This window comes from Zophobas morio, unplaced genomic scaffold (genome assembly GCF_036711695.1).
Source record: "Zophobas morio isolate AGI-343-1 ecotype UQ-CSIRO unplaced genomic scaffold, CSIRO_AGI_Zmor_V1 ptg000044l, whole genome shotgun sequence".
Taxonomy (NCBI): domain Eukaryota; kingdom Metazoa; phylum Arthropoda; class Insecta; order Coleoptera; family Tenebrionidae; genus Zophobas; species Zophobas morio.
This window is the reverse complement of record NW_026972149.1, coordinates 9,916,854-9,932,874: the sequence shown is the minus strand read 5'-3', so window position 1 is coordinate 9,932,874 and position 16,021 is coordinate 9,916,854. Positions and strand designations below refer to the sequence as shown.

The 16,021-nt window shown below is 33.5% G+C and overlaps 1 protein-coding gene across 3 annotated transcripts in view; it reads right to left on the bottom strand.

Annotated features, from left to right (window-relative positions):
- The window catches only part of Cnc (cap-n-collar), a 45,274-nt gene that overhangs the window by 8,910 nt on the left and 20,343 nt on the right, over positions 1 to 16,021 (bottom strand). For 2 of the 3 annotated variants that reach the window (XM_064073186.1, XM_064073188.1), the window contains exons 2-3: positions 10,030 to 10,221; positions 9,910 to 9,976 (exon numbers count right to left, since the gene is read on the bottom strand). In XM_064073186.1, the coding sequence (XP_063929256.1) occupies positions 9,910 to 9,976; positions 10,030 to 10,221 (259 nt within the window). Of the gene's footprint in view, positions 1 to 9,909; positions 9,977 to 10,029; positions 10,222 to 10,274; positions 10,295 to 16,021 lie in introns of those variants that run through there. The other variant, XM_064073189.1, reaches the window with a different exon arrangement.

Sequence of the window (16,021 nt, the reverse complement as noted above, 5' to 3'; positions counted from 1 at the left end):
AAGTGTATCTAAACGTCCGCAAACGAAACAATTCACGATTTTAAAAACTGTACCAATCGTACTTACAAAGCCAGAGAAAAAATGTTGATTGCAACCGGTGCAAAAAATCCGGAGAGAATGCGCTTTACACCATAGCATCCATCAATTTATTTAAAACTTTTTGCGCGAAATTTTAAACCAACACTAAAAATGCATCGCACACAACGTTAAAATAAACGTCGCGGCTAAACGTAAAAACGTATTGATATAAATTTTTCCGCTTTTCAGTTGTAGACCGAATTTAAAAAACTAACGAGAGATGTTCGAACGACTTACGTAATTGCGTTGGCCGTCCAATTGTTGTTATTACTCAAAGCAATTTATTTTCTCGTTCGGCATTTTAATCAAAATGGCGCACAGCACAAAAACAAAGTGGGGAAAAAAATGTGAAAAAGACTAATGAGATCGACCGAAATGATCCGTCGCGGAGCGGCCGAATGCTACCTGCGAGCTTTAGAAACCCCCACACTAACGTGGAATTAGTTCTAATCTCCCATTGGTCGTTAGTTAAGTGTAACACCTTGAAAATTGGAGCTTTTTAAACCAACCCCGTCGGGTTGATAATTTTTCCAAGATGGCGTCGAAATTATCAATTGCGATGAAGATATTACGTTTGGTGAATAGGAGTAAATAAGCGGGCATCGGAAACACAATACTACAAAGACTTGAAAAGGAACAAAACGAAAAGTTACAAGGTAATGCATCTAACGTGTATTTTTACATGCTGTATCACGGTGTTTCAGCAAAATCCCATTTGTTAGTGAAACTGATGCGAGCGACCTTAACTGTGTCAATGGTTTTACTACAATAAAACAAACATTTGTTTCAAGACGAACGAAAAAACTGATCCATCTCTCGTCGATTAATTAACGGGTCCGGGCCAACATGGACGTCTCCGGCCATTGATTGGTGAAATAATTCGACGAAAAAAACTATACATTTTTATCCGATGATTAATGTAGTATTTTATATGTGAAGAGGCGTTACTTGAAAATTAAATTCGAATATATTATGTTGCCGTGTGCCGGAAAGCCATTTGTGCGTATAAAGAATGCACGTCAAAGAGCGCCGCCATTGGAAGCCATTTTGTTGTGAGAGTTTCTCTGGTGCCGACATTAATAAAGACGTGTGGACGCGTTCATAAATAATACTCATAATTACACATTATTTATAAGCAGTTCTTGCAGAAAAATGCAACATGCACGCTTTGTTTTTTATTCGACGTTAACAACATGCTGCCGCCGCCATCACGAACGTATACATATGCAAATTAATAAATTAACAACACCGAAAAAATTCAGACGCGCGAATTCCTTCCTTCGACATATCAAACTGAATAAGTGTCAAACCTAATTCGATTGCTAAATTTATTAATGCTATTATTTAAATGCAGATTGTCGGCAGCGCGCCGGCATTGAAATCACCGACTTTAATAAGCGCAGGATCAATAAAGCTCCTCACACGAGCAAAAGGGCGTATTTTATGCATCTTTGTAATCGAAATTTCGACCGAAAGCCCTAAATCCACACACGACTTAACGATATAACGACAATTTTAGCGAAACTTACTGAAAACGTAATATTTATTACGCTCATAATACGTTCACGGAGTAAATTCCGACGAAATCGTAGTAAACAATGAAATAAAATTCTACGCATTCGTCACCCAAAATCTCTTTATTTTAACCACTATAATTTTTTTTAAATTAACAAAATATTCGCCACAAATACGAAAATGTATCATTTTCTTATATATATTTTTTGATAATCTGATAACCGTTTTACACTGTTTTACGATGTAAAATGCGATTTGAACCAGATAGCAACTATCAAATTGGCTTGAATGTCTACTTTTTATTTTTTAGATAAAATCTGCGTACATAGTCTACTAGAAGAGTCAAAAGTCGGCTTCCTCAGCCAATATAAAAATTAAAACAACAATGTACACGTGATAACACAAATATAAAGATATCAAATCATCTCAAGGTACTTAAAAATCACACGACACTCGAAAAATTGCGTCTTAAATAAATTCGGAAATTTACTTGTAGCTATAATTATCAAAAAATAATAAAATATGTTGGTGTTTCAGTGATCTGAATATTTTTAGCGTGGCTAGAATATTGTGGTCAATTTTTGTACGATAACACAACCAAAAGTACTCTAAAAATGTACTAAATAAAATCATTAAGAGGAGTCGCTACGTTTGGCTCTTTTGGTGTCAATATATTTGTAATACCTATCTCAGTTATTAACACACTTATTGTTATAAAATTTTAAATGTAACTTGTCCACAACTTTCACTACATAACTGCGAGGGCAGTTTTTTGTAACAATTTATTATCATATATTTTTTAAATTTTGTTGAAATTTTTGCATCACGTAGTTTAAAAAGTCAATATTTCAGTTATTTACTGAAATTTTGGAACGGGGTTTTCACCACTGTTTTCAGTTTGCGAAACTTTAGAAATCGTACTAGGTATATTTTTGACTTTATTTGTTGGGACTGAGATATAGTAAAAATAAAAGTTAGCAACATCTACGACACAAGTTTTTTTTACTGTGTAACGTTTGTAACAAAAAAAATCGACGATATATCTGGTATGATTTCTGGAGTTCTGTAAGCTGAAAACATTGTTGAAAACCGCGTTCTGAAATTTCCTGTAATAATTGAGATATTGATTTTTAAAAATGCGTTATGCAAAAATTTCACCAAAATTAAAAAAAAATAAAATTATCACAAACTGTTTTTAACAAAAGTGCCCTTACAAAAAAAAAAACTTACTTATAAAGAAAGTTAACAACATATATTTAAAATTTCAAAACCATAAGTCTGTTAATTACGGAGATATTACATTCTTAAAATAGACCGAAAATTCCACTCAGAAAACATACGGATTGAGTTTTCCGTTTCACGTTAACAAAGTACGAGAAAAAGTTGCAAAAAATAAATATTTATGTAGATAATCTTTACGATTATGCATCTCTGGATAGATCACTCAACGTTTAACAGAAATAACCTTTTTTTTTGAAATTGTATGCACAATATTTTGACGTGTCAATTTTATTCGTGGTTTCTACTTCACAACTGTCAAATTGACGTTGTGAATGACAAAATTTTGATACTATCTATAATAAAATGACTCCGTTGATTAGGGATGTAAATTTATACCAAAAATTTGATTCCAAAATTTTTAGACCAACATAAAAAACAAATTCTTTTTGAAACATGTTTAAGGTAACAGTTATCGAGTAAAAAGTATGTCTGTTACACACAAAAAAAAAATGTGTACAGAGCAACTTCATTACTATATCTGACAAACCACAACGACAAAAATTGTAACCAAATTTAAAAAAAAAAAATTAATTTATGGTGTAAAATTTTCACTTTAAAAGTTTCTACTTTTTCCTACTTTGATATTTTATCTTTTTTTCTTGTTTTAAATTTTTGAGATTGATTTTTATCCAATTATGGTTAAAATTTTACATGCCTTTTAGTGCATTTTAGACTTAATAGAAAAAAAAACTAATCAAAATATTTAGATCAGTTTCTCTTTTTTAAAATGTCTAAAAAACATGGCGTTTAATACTCCGAAATCTAGTAGGCCAACACGTTAGTTACGCTTTCCTTAAAAGAATCGTAACCTTCTTGTCTTAGTCCCAAACAAAGTTATTGCGAAAGTAGCAGATTTTAAAAACTGTCAAATTTAAGCTTTTTATTATGATTTTGAAATTACTAAAAATGTTTAAACGAAGCAAATTAATCACGAAATAGTGCAACTTTTCCCAAATTGAACATAATTTCGATTTTTACCATTATCGACTTGAAACAAAAAAAATTAACACCGTATTGATAAAATTTTCAAAAAATTTTTGACTGCATGTGTTCAACGAATGGTGTGAAAACAAAGTTTTATTTGCCGATTTTTCGTCATCAGGATTGTTGATTTTCAGCACGAGAAATGCATTTTTATTTACATTTTCTACACTCTGACAGTAAACCTTGGATTAACTTGGTGATAAATAGACACAGTGAAATCGCAATTTTTCATCATTAGCTAAAAGACTTCAGAGCCAATATTTTTATACCGTTTGACTGATACTTACGTCGAATAAACTCACATAAATTTTTATCTAAAACACTATTTTAAAATGTTCATATTTTTGAAAATGACACGCAACTATTTTTAAATTTTTTTCGAGAAATCGACTCAAAGATGTAATTTTGTCTTTCTTCGGATTTAGAAACACTTTCGTCGCACTATTTTTACGAAACTAATGCACAAATCAAACACAAGACTTGAAACCAGTCGACACTTTATTGATAGTGTGTTAAAATAAAGCCCCAGATCCACATTTTTCTACACTGACACCCGAGTTTTATTGATAAGGACAACAACCATGCTCATATTATGTTTACAATTTTCCAATACTTACTCATTGAAATTATTTTTTATAACCACCAATCGAACAAAAGTTCACCATCAACACCTTACCCATCCCGTCGACACACTGAATAATTTTACAAAATATTTAGAACCAGAAAAAGCTTCTTCTAAATGATTCACTTATGATAAATTGAATTATGCCTGGATTAAATTTCTTGTTTGGCATACTTGTAGTGTTAATCAAAAGCAAAAATGCGGCGAATGCTTTATGAAACAGATGCTAAGTTTATAAGAAGTTATTATTCCAAAGCGGCGGTTTTATACTTCTCCACAGAAATTATCTTTCCGTAATGTAAACTTCTTGTCGACGCTGAATGTTACCGACGTCGCATATTTCTTTCACGAAAAGGTCTTTTTGGGTAGAATTTCAATTGACTTTAGTTTTTAGGTGCATTGAAATAGAAAACTATCTTTATTTAACTTAACATCGAAAAAAAATCGAAAATGATTGTAGATTTATGTATTCTTACAGAGCCGTTTTTAGAATTAACAAAGCCGGTTTGCGTCATTTTATTAACTCAGTTTAGTGGAGTGCGACACTAGTATACACGACAAAACTCTACAAAAGCTTTTTTCAATCACGGTTCCTTTCTTATGCGTTTTTTCTCAAAATGCGAAGATTCTGTTGATCATAATACCAAAAATTGAATAATGCTTCGAATAAAAGGTGTCCCTGAGATATTCAAATAATTATTTTGATAGTACTTAGAAAAACATCCTTGGTTACAACATAATAGCTTCATTATAATACTCTCAATACTCGAGTGTACAAAAAGTGTCAAAAATCACCATTTCTTGTATATGAAAGATAAATAAACAAAACAAAGGAAACGTTGACGGACAACAGCAGGTCCAAAAAGGGTACTTCAGACCAGACTCCGACCGCATCATTTAAGATAGGAATCTTTAGAAATATTATAAAGCCACGGCAATTTTCACCTTTTAAAGTGCTTCATTTTCGAATCATTTCGACTAATGGCTTCTCAGAAACAAATAAAATCACACGAATCCTGTGACCGTTGATGAAGATTTTCGACGGCAAAAGAACTGAAAAATGCGGATTTTGACACTTAATGGCACACAAAGCCCACTATGATTTTATCAACTTAAATGGAATCGTTTTGTTTGATCTGTGAATGTTAACAAGACGACTGACGCCATTCGACGGAAGGCGCCATCAAATACCCGGCGGCCGACGGATCCGGACTCCCGGATTTTTCCGCCGGAATACCACCAAAATAATCCCATTCGAGCGTATTTCTTGCAATAACAAACCGCCGCGAATTTGCATTTTTCGAAATTTGATTAATTTGAATTTCGCGCGCACTTTTATTTGAGTTTTGACACGCCAACGTGATTTCGCAGTGTGAAAAATAATAAGTTTTTAACGAAATTTGTTTATAAAAAACGTGTTTTGTAGGTTTATTTATAGTCCGGAGGGATGGATGTTGTAAACGTGGAAGAATCTAACTGCCATGTGCTCTGTTTAGTAGATTCTATAAAGTGGGGTTGGTGGTAGGATGGTCAAATATTAAAACCGACGGAATGGGCAAAAGACCATTACTCAGAATTAGAAAATGAAATAATTTTCGTCGTGTCATGGAGCAATTCCCTGGAGTATGCCTACCTAGGGCACGTCATTAATCATAAATTTGGCTACAATGTAAGATTTTTGACAAGCGAAAACTACGACAAACAAAAATCATTAATATTTCATAGAGGCCCTATTGTTGGCCCTAATGATCCTCGACGCAAATGCATAGGTAAAGATCAGATCAGTGAGCAAATGATGTTGTTTACGAAGCCAACATACCTTCAGAACACAATCACCGTAACACAGATAAATACACACTATATCCAAATATCATGTCCTTTCACAGTCCACCAGTAAAATCGAACCAAACACAAAAACTTTGGGCACAAAACATTTTAAACCGACACATGACCGTAGCACGAGCAGCAGGAATTGAATGTGTGCTATCGAAGCTATGACTGCGGAGCTGAAAACAGGCAAAGCCAATCAGGACCCAGCCCAACAGAGCGAGCTCCAAGCTAATATGGCTGCCACTCAGACAATGGGGGCCAGAGAAAGGGAACTTGCTCAGGGGACAGAGGGGCTCCAAAGAGAGGGGCAGAACCCGGGTTCCTTCTAACCCCGAATGATGATAGCATTGCACTGCAACTTTTTTATAATCTTACGTTTCCATCAACTATTTGCCACCTCCAGCACTACCCTCGGACCCCTACAGCAACGCACACCCCAAAAACCAATTAAAACACCCAACCGACCAACCATCAGGACCGGCACGTTTTACACTGCTGCTCTGAAAAAACAACACCTAGCGCGAACAACCAAATGCGCGCAACCACTACCAACGACACCCCAGAGAATGCAACAATTAAGGTGGTTTCGTGATCGTTTTTTACGAAAAAGTCGCACTTTCGTGTACCACTTGCAAAACTGCGACACTTGAGGTTAGAATTTTCACAAGTGGCGATTTATGCAATTTTGCACTTCCTGCGCTGGAGAGTTGTTATTTTCGTTGCTTTGAGCGACTTTCATGTATTTGTTTGGTTTTTAGTGGGCCGGATAACTTGTTATTGCGAAAAATTCGCCAGGCCCCTACCACGTATGCAACCCTTAATTAGTGTTCGTATGCAAATCTGATGCGATTTTGTGATTTATGGCGGCAAATCGTAGAAATTTGAACTTCGTGTACTGTTATGTTTGTGACTAGTGGAGTTAATTTTCATTGGCGATTGTTTTATGGGGAAACAGGCAAAGAACCATTAACAATAGAGCTGGAAATGACGAGACCTTGGGCCCACTCGAGTGTTGTAACAATGTAATCTTAAATTCCTAACAAAGGATGACTCTGACTATAATCCACTTAAAAAGGTAGCAAAGAATTTCTTCTGAGATATTCACTTAATGACAGGCTTTGACTTTTCAACTTAACAGACATCACACTCAGATGAGCCACTCAAAACCACCATTCCCGTTACGACGCATAATTAAAATTTGACCATCATAGATTTACAAACCAAAAAAAAAACTTGCGAATTCCGCGCTACCAACACAAACACGGTTCGTTCGTCTTTTGATTTTTTACTATATAACCTAACTTTTTTTTTAATTAATCGCAATTTCAAATTCGCTTACGAACTTTTCGGTTTGTTTGCAGTCGCAAGATGATAAAACCCGACTTCTTCCTGCCATTTAGTTGATCTCTTTGTGTCTACAATTGAAGTGAATGAAAAAGTGCTCTCTTTTCTATCTGTGACGCGTCTGATAAGATAAGATGCGTGAATTAAGGGTTGCCTATTTGATTCGTGCTGGTGATAATCGCGCACCTATGTCTTAATTTCGAATCTGAGCGTGTGTGTTTGAAAAAAATGTGGCGCGTTTGCGTTAGCGTATGATGGTGCTAAATTTTGACCTAGTCAGTCCGTGAACGGGGTAATCCGGTGCGGCGTGTTAAATAAAGTAGTCAGGTTGTAAATTCCTGTAAAACACCTAGTCATTTTAGTCTGCATAGTGTCTAGTAAGGTCTGTCCCCAGCATTGGCCACTGAATGAATTGTGCTTACATTGTTTGTTGTATCACCTAAGAAGCGTGGCGTCATGCACAAGGAAAACACCAAAGTCTGGAGTCATGACAACTTGCAAGCATCTCATCTAAAGTGGCTAACATTTGTGCAGAGTGTCCAACAAAGACTCTTTTCTAATTGTAACACTCGTAAAGCTAACTACATCATTGATGCAAGCTCATTGGCTATTCGATATGCTAATTTGACCGTCGACTCATGCTTGCAACAGGTGTATTCACCATCAAAAATCACTTTCATCTACTATTATCTGTTTATATTTGCGGTACATTGTTACCCTTTTTTGTAAATGTTATTATTTACGTTGCACAATTAGTACAATGCGCTTTACGCTAATCAAATGTCATCTGAATAATTGAATCAGACTGTAAGCATGTAAAACAATGATAGCCTTCATCTGTACCTTACTTCCTATCGGTACTTGAAATCTCTGTGTAAATGGGCATCTATCACTGCTGAATGACAGATGGACCATTAGTCAATATTTGTGAGTGTACCTGTCTGTAATCTGACCTAACCTATGTCCTAAATTGGTGGCTGTCATATTTCACTATTCAGATTTTATTATACGTAATCACTCCGCAACCAATCTATCAAAGTGCTATCCCAACTTTATCAATACGCAAAATATGACAATATGGCTTTCCTGCAGCTGCAATTACGTTACTAATTACGGATTACGCACGACCAGCTAGTCGTCCCGTTTTAATTAAGACTTAACATTTGAACATGTTTGGTACTTACAATGTCAATCGTAGGTGACTTAATACGTTCGAACCCTCGGACGTAATATATTCCTCGGTCCGAAGTGAGGAATTCCGTACTTACCTGTCTCGGAGCGTCAGCTGTGGAAAGACATGAAATTTTTCGAAATCGAGCGAATCTGAAAATGAACTCCGGCGAGTGCTCCTAGACAGTGCCCTGTAATTACCTTTACTGTTCTGGAACGTATCTCCGGCCGTCATTTTTTGCCGTCCATAATAAATACTAATAGTGGAATAAAATTTTAAATTAGTTAATTTAAAGACAGGTGCTGGCTGTGAAAGAGAACTCGGCTATGGCCCCGGTTTTATTCGATACAACATACAGGATGACTCTTCAATTTTATCGTTGGAGCGAGAATATTTCCAAGAAGGCCCACCCTAAGCTAGTTTTTGAATTATAACGTATAGACACATATAGATTCGGGGGCAATGCGTACCAGTGAAAAATTGTCATAAAACGACGTAGAATGCAACGAGTTCGAAAGTTTTGTGTAATTATCAAAGGCTCTCCGGAGAATAGAAAAATTTTGCCGATCATCGCGGTCCGGGTTCAACTGTCAGACGACCATCATTACTCATAAAAGTAAGCTATCGTAGGAATATTTTAGACAGAGAGCACGGAATCTAACTTCCATTGTTAAGTTATTAATCTGGCTGTAGCGAACGATGCTTTCCATCAATCTGAACAGCATGGAGCGGAGTGTTCTTACATTAAGAGCAAGGGTTCTCCTATAAGGGAGATGCATTACTACGTTATTATTCTCCTCCACTCCATTTATTTATATTTAAGACCTTTCACGCTGATTGATTGATTCACTTATACATAAACAATCGGCGTTTTTCGCCGAAAACTTATCATTCCGACCTGGAATTGACCAAAGTGGAACCATCATCACCCAATTTATTCAAACTAGCTACGTTAAACCGTAACATTACAGCTGGCTGGAATATCAAGCGTAAAATCTTGTAATTGATAATTCCTCGTGCACATTATGCAAAACAAAATAATTTAAATACGCATGGGTGTCTATTAAAGCTAGATTGTACTAACCTGTTTCTGTGTCTATGGTATAGTTGAAGCCTGCCCAAGGATCCGCAAGTTCGTTCTCAGGTTCTTCCTATGATAACAATAGTGTTAGTTACGTTACAAAATGATACCGAGATAACTAACTTTGATATTATCCTCATTGATCGCCTTCAATGTTTTTAGCTTCTCAATCTCATCATTTTCCATGGAAATAGATGAAGATGGTGAGCCATTTTGCAAATCGGGTTCCGGTTTATCGTTTTTCCCGTTGGCCGCATCAAGAGAAAATCCTAAATCTACGTCCTGCTTCCAAAGCACTTCTATAAGATCCATATCCTAGAAAATCAAACGAGTTAAAACGTGTCAAGATCTTCCATCTAACCACCGACGTTATGACGAATATGCACTAAACCATAAAAAAATAACACATTTGAGCGACTGTAGAGAAAACGTGGGAATGGCGTAATTTCAACAAACACTGAATTGATATTGTCAACGAATTATCTATCTTATGTATGTACTCAAAGATAAAATTAATATAGCGCTAAAGCAATTAAGTAAATCGAATCCAGCACAAGCTAGCTAAGCTCAAAATGCACTTCTCTATCTCGTTATAGTTGCGGAATGCATGAACTTGACTGATATCAGTGAATAGTTTCGAAGCCGAAAATCTTGAGCTTATCAAAGCAAACACAATGCTGGCGAAAAAGAACAAAACATTATTATCTCAGTAGATTGTGTAATAGTCAAACAAGATAAAACCACGTGGCACGAACTTAAACCAATTTGCGTAATGAAATTCTTCAATTTCTTCCCGCCTTAATTAAAAGCGTCGAAAAATGGCGTCTTCATCGAGCGTTCGCTCGGTTAAAATAATTAGATAATTAGTATAGTTCGAATAGAATTTACCATTAATCAACGGCATATTCGTCGATAAACAAAGCAAAACAACACCTGTTTAATATACGGACGAAATTAAAGCCCGGCATGAGTTACATGATGAAAAAGTAAAAGGAGCGCTCTATCACCGCGGGTCGACAAGATGGCGGACGAAACTCCAGCAGACTCGGTTACGGCTGGTTCAACCAAGCGGGAGACCAAGGTGTGGTTCTCGTTTCCCTGTTACCCTACTGTTAACTTAACCAACACCCATTGTCTTTTATGCTCCTCCCAGTTTAATCATATAACCGGCAACGATTTTTTTATTTGGATGTTATCAAAGGATCATATACCCGGACACGAATACGTATAGAATGTTTTTAAAGGATAATTACATTTTCTTTTCAGGAACGAGCGTCAGTCCCTGCAACTCCCTGACACAGCCGGGAAGTTTGGATGTTGCGAAACGGGAAATTGAATAACTTTCCGAAATTTTCTGATGGATTTCGGGGATATTATTTCCAATTAAGTTTAAGGAAAAACGTGAACGAGGCGCAATGCGTTCGGGATTAATACTTAATGAGAAAGAGGGGCTTTCGGGGATCTTCACAATACAGTGAAAATTAAAACGAAAACATTGAAAATCACAAAAGCTGTATCAAATACAAGCATAATTTCGGCTTTGCTTAAACTTCACCAATAAAACAACGAATATTTTTATCAATTAAATACGACAAGAGCGTTATAAAAATATCGTTCTAAAAACAAAGCAAATACAAATAAAGGCACCTTGAACAATTATGAAAAAAATTGACAAAATATTTTTGTTACGCTTCGATTAATCATTCAATATCAGAGTTTCACACGACTTAAAAATTACAAACAATAAACATATTGTGCTCCTTGTAAACGTTTCTGAACTGTTTTTACAACATTAAGAACAAACAAACATGTGGTTGGAACTCCCGTTCAAAATTTTATTCTCAAAACGCAGGAGTAAAAATTGTGTAGAATGATCATTAAAATTTTTATTATTAATAAATTTTTACCATGACATTACCTTTCTGCAAGGGGTGGTAAAGACATTTTAATTGTTGTTCGGCAATTATAAAATCAATGTTAATAAATGCCAGCTCTTGTAGATTATAAGGTAGATATGTTTTAACATTTTCTGGCAACTCGCAAACTTATTTTTGATTTTTGAGATGACGTCATCAAGTATGAACAAATGAATTTTGATTACACATATGCCACGATTCTTTCAGTCTTGAGTTTTTCCAAAAACCGACACACAGAAAATTAACCTCAAATGAAAAGTGTCCTACGATTTTGAATTTTTTTTTCCAAAAATCTACATGGTCAGAGTTGAAAACAGGGACAGATTAATAAATCACAAGTTTAGACAGATATACTATTTTACACAGGATTTACTTCGAAAAATTGTAACATGAAGTGAGCAAATTTATTTGGTTGAGATGATCGGACAAATTTTGGTTAGCGTTTTACCATTACATGACATATACCTACGCCAGATAGACGACAAACATGGAAATGGAGGCTCTACTTTTTAATATTCTAGGAGCAATGAAACGCCGTTCACCATTAAAATCGTTTAAATGCGCTCTCATAAAATCAGATTTACAACTATTTCTTAAAAATTATCCAAAAATAATATAAAAAATAATAAAAATTCACAATTGTATGACAAAACAACGGCAAATGTTTTTTTTTTCGACAAAATGTGTATTTTTGTACAGAGTTGGAAAAACCGGTTTTTTATCACGATTTTTTTTTGGTTTTTCAATTATCTGAAATTAAAACTCAAAAAATAGGGAAGAAAAATCAAAACTTAGGAGTCTTAATTACGTTTATTCAATTTTTGACAGCGCTTTATATTTTATCTATATATTTTCATGTTCATTTTCCAGGTATTTAAACACATATGAACAACTAAAGATTTTTTTTTGCGCTGCTACGTTAGTAAAATGGTTATTTATATTTACAAAGTTTACTCGAATATTTTTAATTAAAGCTTTGTTATATCTGTTCTTCAAATAAAAAATACTCTAGAGTAGTAGACAGACTTTGGCTCGCCGCGGAACTACAGCTCCTACAAGTACGGCTTCCTCAGAAAATGATGAAATTTGATTATGCGAATTTAATTTTTTCATGATAACCCCTAAAAATTAAATAAATCGGGGCGGTTTCATAAACCACCGTTATTTTAAAAGTTTAAAAAGTATTTACTACGCAAAATTTTTAGGTAACGTCAAAAATGTTGGTGGATAATCAGAAAAACTTCCTAAAAATTCCTTGATTACAATCAGTCCAATAGTTTGGGAGATTGTTCAATTTATTTTGATTTAAACTGCATTTAAGAAGGTCGTAATATGCAGTATATTTTCGTAATTTGAAAAGAAAATTAACAAAAAAACGGAATGATTTAAATCAGTGATTTTTAATCAAAATTTACTTATTTATACGGTGTTTTAATAAAGTCACCAACAGACGACAAACATGGAAACGGATGATCTACTTTTTAATATTCTAGGAGCAAAGCCGTTCACCACTAAAATCGTTTAAATGCGTTCTCGAAATGAATGATTAAAAATGATTGTAAAATTAATTAAAGTCAAGTATTTTTGGATCTATATTTAACATTATAGAAACCCCTCGAATTCATAAAATTCAATTTACAACAATTTATTAAAAATTATCCAAAAATAATATTAAAAAAAAATACAATTGTGTGACGAAACAACTGCAAGTGTTTAATTTGTTGAAAAAAAATGTGTATTTTTGTACAGGGTCGGAAAAAACGGTTTTTTATCACAATTTTTTTTCTGGTTTTCAGTTACATATTTGGAATTAAGACTCAAAAAATAGCAAGAAAAATCAAACGTTAGGAGTTTTAATTACGTTTATTGTATTACATTTTTGAAAGCACTTTATATTTTATCTATATATTTTAATTTTCATTTTTTACGTATTTTACTACATACTAACAACTATATTTACACTGCTACGTTAGTAAAACTGTTATTTATGTTTACGAAGTTTCCCCGAATATAAAAATATAAATTAATGTTTTGTTATATCTGTTTTTAAAATAAAAAAATTGTCCACAGTGGTAGAATTTCCCTCGCCGCTGAAGTACAACCCAACAATGTTAAAAAATGATAAAGTTTGATTTTGCGCATTGTATATTTTCATGATAATCCCTATAATTTAAAAAGCATTTACTATGCAAAATGTTTAGGTAACGTCATAAAAATTTTGGTGGCCATAATCAGACAACTTTGGTTATCGTTTTACCATTTATATATTCCTAAAATACACATAAAACTTGATTTCACTCAGTCCAATAGATCAGCGATTTTTCAATTTAACAGAATGATTTAAATCAGTGATTCTTTTTTCTTTTTTTTAATAATTCGCTTATTTATATAGTTAATTATTAAAGTAATGACATTCCGTTTTTAAACAATTAAAAAAATCACAAAAATACACTCTCGAATATAATGAGTAAAAAGATTGGGAAATACTTTAACAGAATGTGTAAAATATGGATTGTTTAATCAAATAATTAATTAATTAATCTTATGAACCCTAAAATCAAATTAAAAATATAATTGCTTAAAAATTACGCAAAAAAATAATATTTAAAAAAAAAACAAAAATTTTACAGTTGTATAACAAACAAATAATTTACTCGGTAAAAAATAAGTGGAACCCTCAAACCCTTATAATTTGAACAGCATTTACTATGCAAAATGTTTAGGTAATGTCATAAAAATGTTGGTGGGGATAATAACACAAACTTTGGTTAATGTTTTACCATGTACATGATATTCCTTAAATACAAATAAAACTTGATTACATTCATAATATTTTCGGAGGTTGTTAAATTTATTTTGATTTAAACTGCATTTAAAAAGTCCGTAATATGCATTATATTTTCGTAATTTGAAAATAAAGTTAACAAAAAAAATGTTTTTTTATTGAAAATGTTTACCTATCTAAATCGCGAAACGGACGATTTATTTTTTTATATTCTAGGATCTACGCAACGCAGTTGGTGATTTAAATTATTTAAATCATTAAATTAATGACGCTTTTAGACACTAAACAAATTATAAACAGGCACTCTCGAATTTAATGATTAAAAATGATTGGAAATCCTTTAACAAAATGTGTAAAATGTGGATTATTTACTAAATATAGTTATAGTCATGAATTCATAAAATTAAATTTACGAAAACTATTGCTTAAAAATTACCCAAAAATAAAAAAAAAATCAAAAATTTTACAGTAGAACCAAAAAATAATTTACTCGTTAAAAAATAACGGAGACCTTCAAACAATGGCAAGTACTTTTATTTTTCGAAGAAATGTGTATTTTTGTATGTTATTCAACTTTTAAAATGTATAATCATTTCGTGTTCTTTACGGACAAAAATATGGAATATTTGGAATTTTCAAAATTTTTGAGATCAACCTGGACATTCTTGTGTGAGTATATGAACATTATGTACACCTATCTAAGCTGGATAGCCTAAAGTTTACACATTCATTGATACAAAAACCACTCTGGCTAATTTATTATAATAGTAATGATATTATCACAGTGGACAAATACCAATTTCCGTAGGTGCTACTTTTTTATCGATTGCAATACACAAAAGCAGAACATAAACCTGAAAATAACAGTTTTTGCTACCGAAATATTTCATTTGCCGCAGCTTCATTTTTTAATTGTGAAAAGAAATATTCGGCTTTAAATTGCAAAATAATTAAACACTTTGAATTTTCACAGAGAAAACAGGGTCACAGTCGGAGTATGAAAATCAAAGTATCATTAAATCGACGTACGAAATGTCAAAAATATATTTAAATATACCCAAAAATTTCCCGTTGTGCAATAAAAAAAAGACTAATCTGTGTTAAGTGTGAGTGTCGTACTACGATTAAAATTTTTTCCGCTGAATTTTGCACTTCGGTCCGATTGTCGGTCGTTTTGGAACCGGAACAGCGGTTCGCACAAAAATGGCTCCTTGCTCAATCACCAACAGAACGAAATCGACGTGGTTAGGAATAACCAAAGCGCGAAAAAACTATTAAACGCTTAATATTTTTCCAATAAAAAGGCGACCTAATAAAAATTTGTTAGATTTCCGTTTTGTAAGGAACTTTTTAAGCTCGATTGATCTGTGACGGTTTAGGTCTATTGCACAAGAGGAAATAACCACAAAACGTT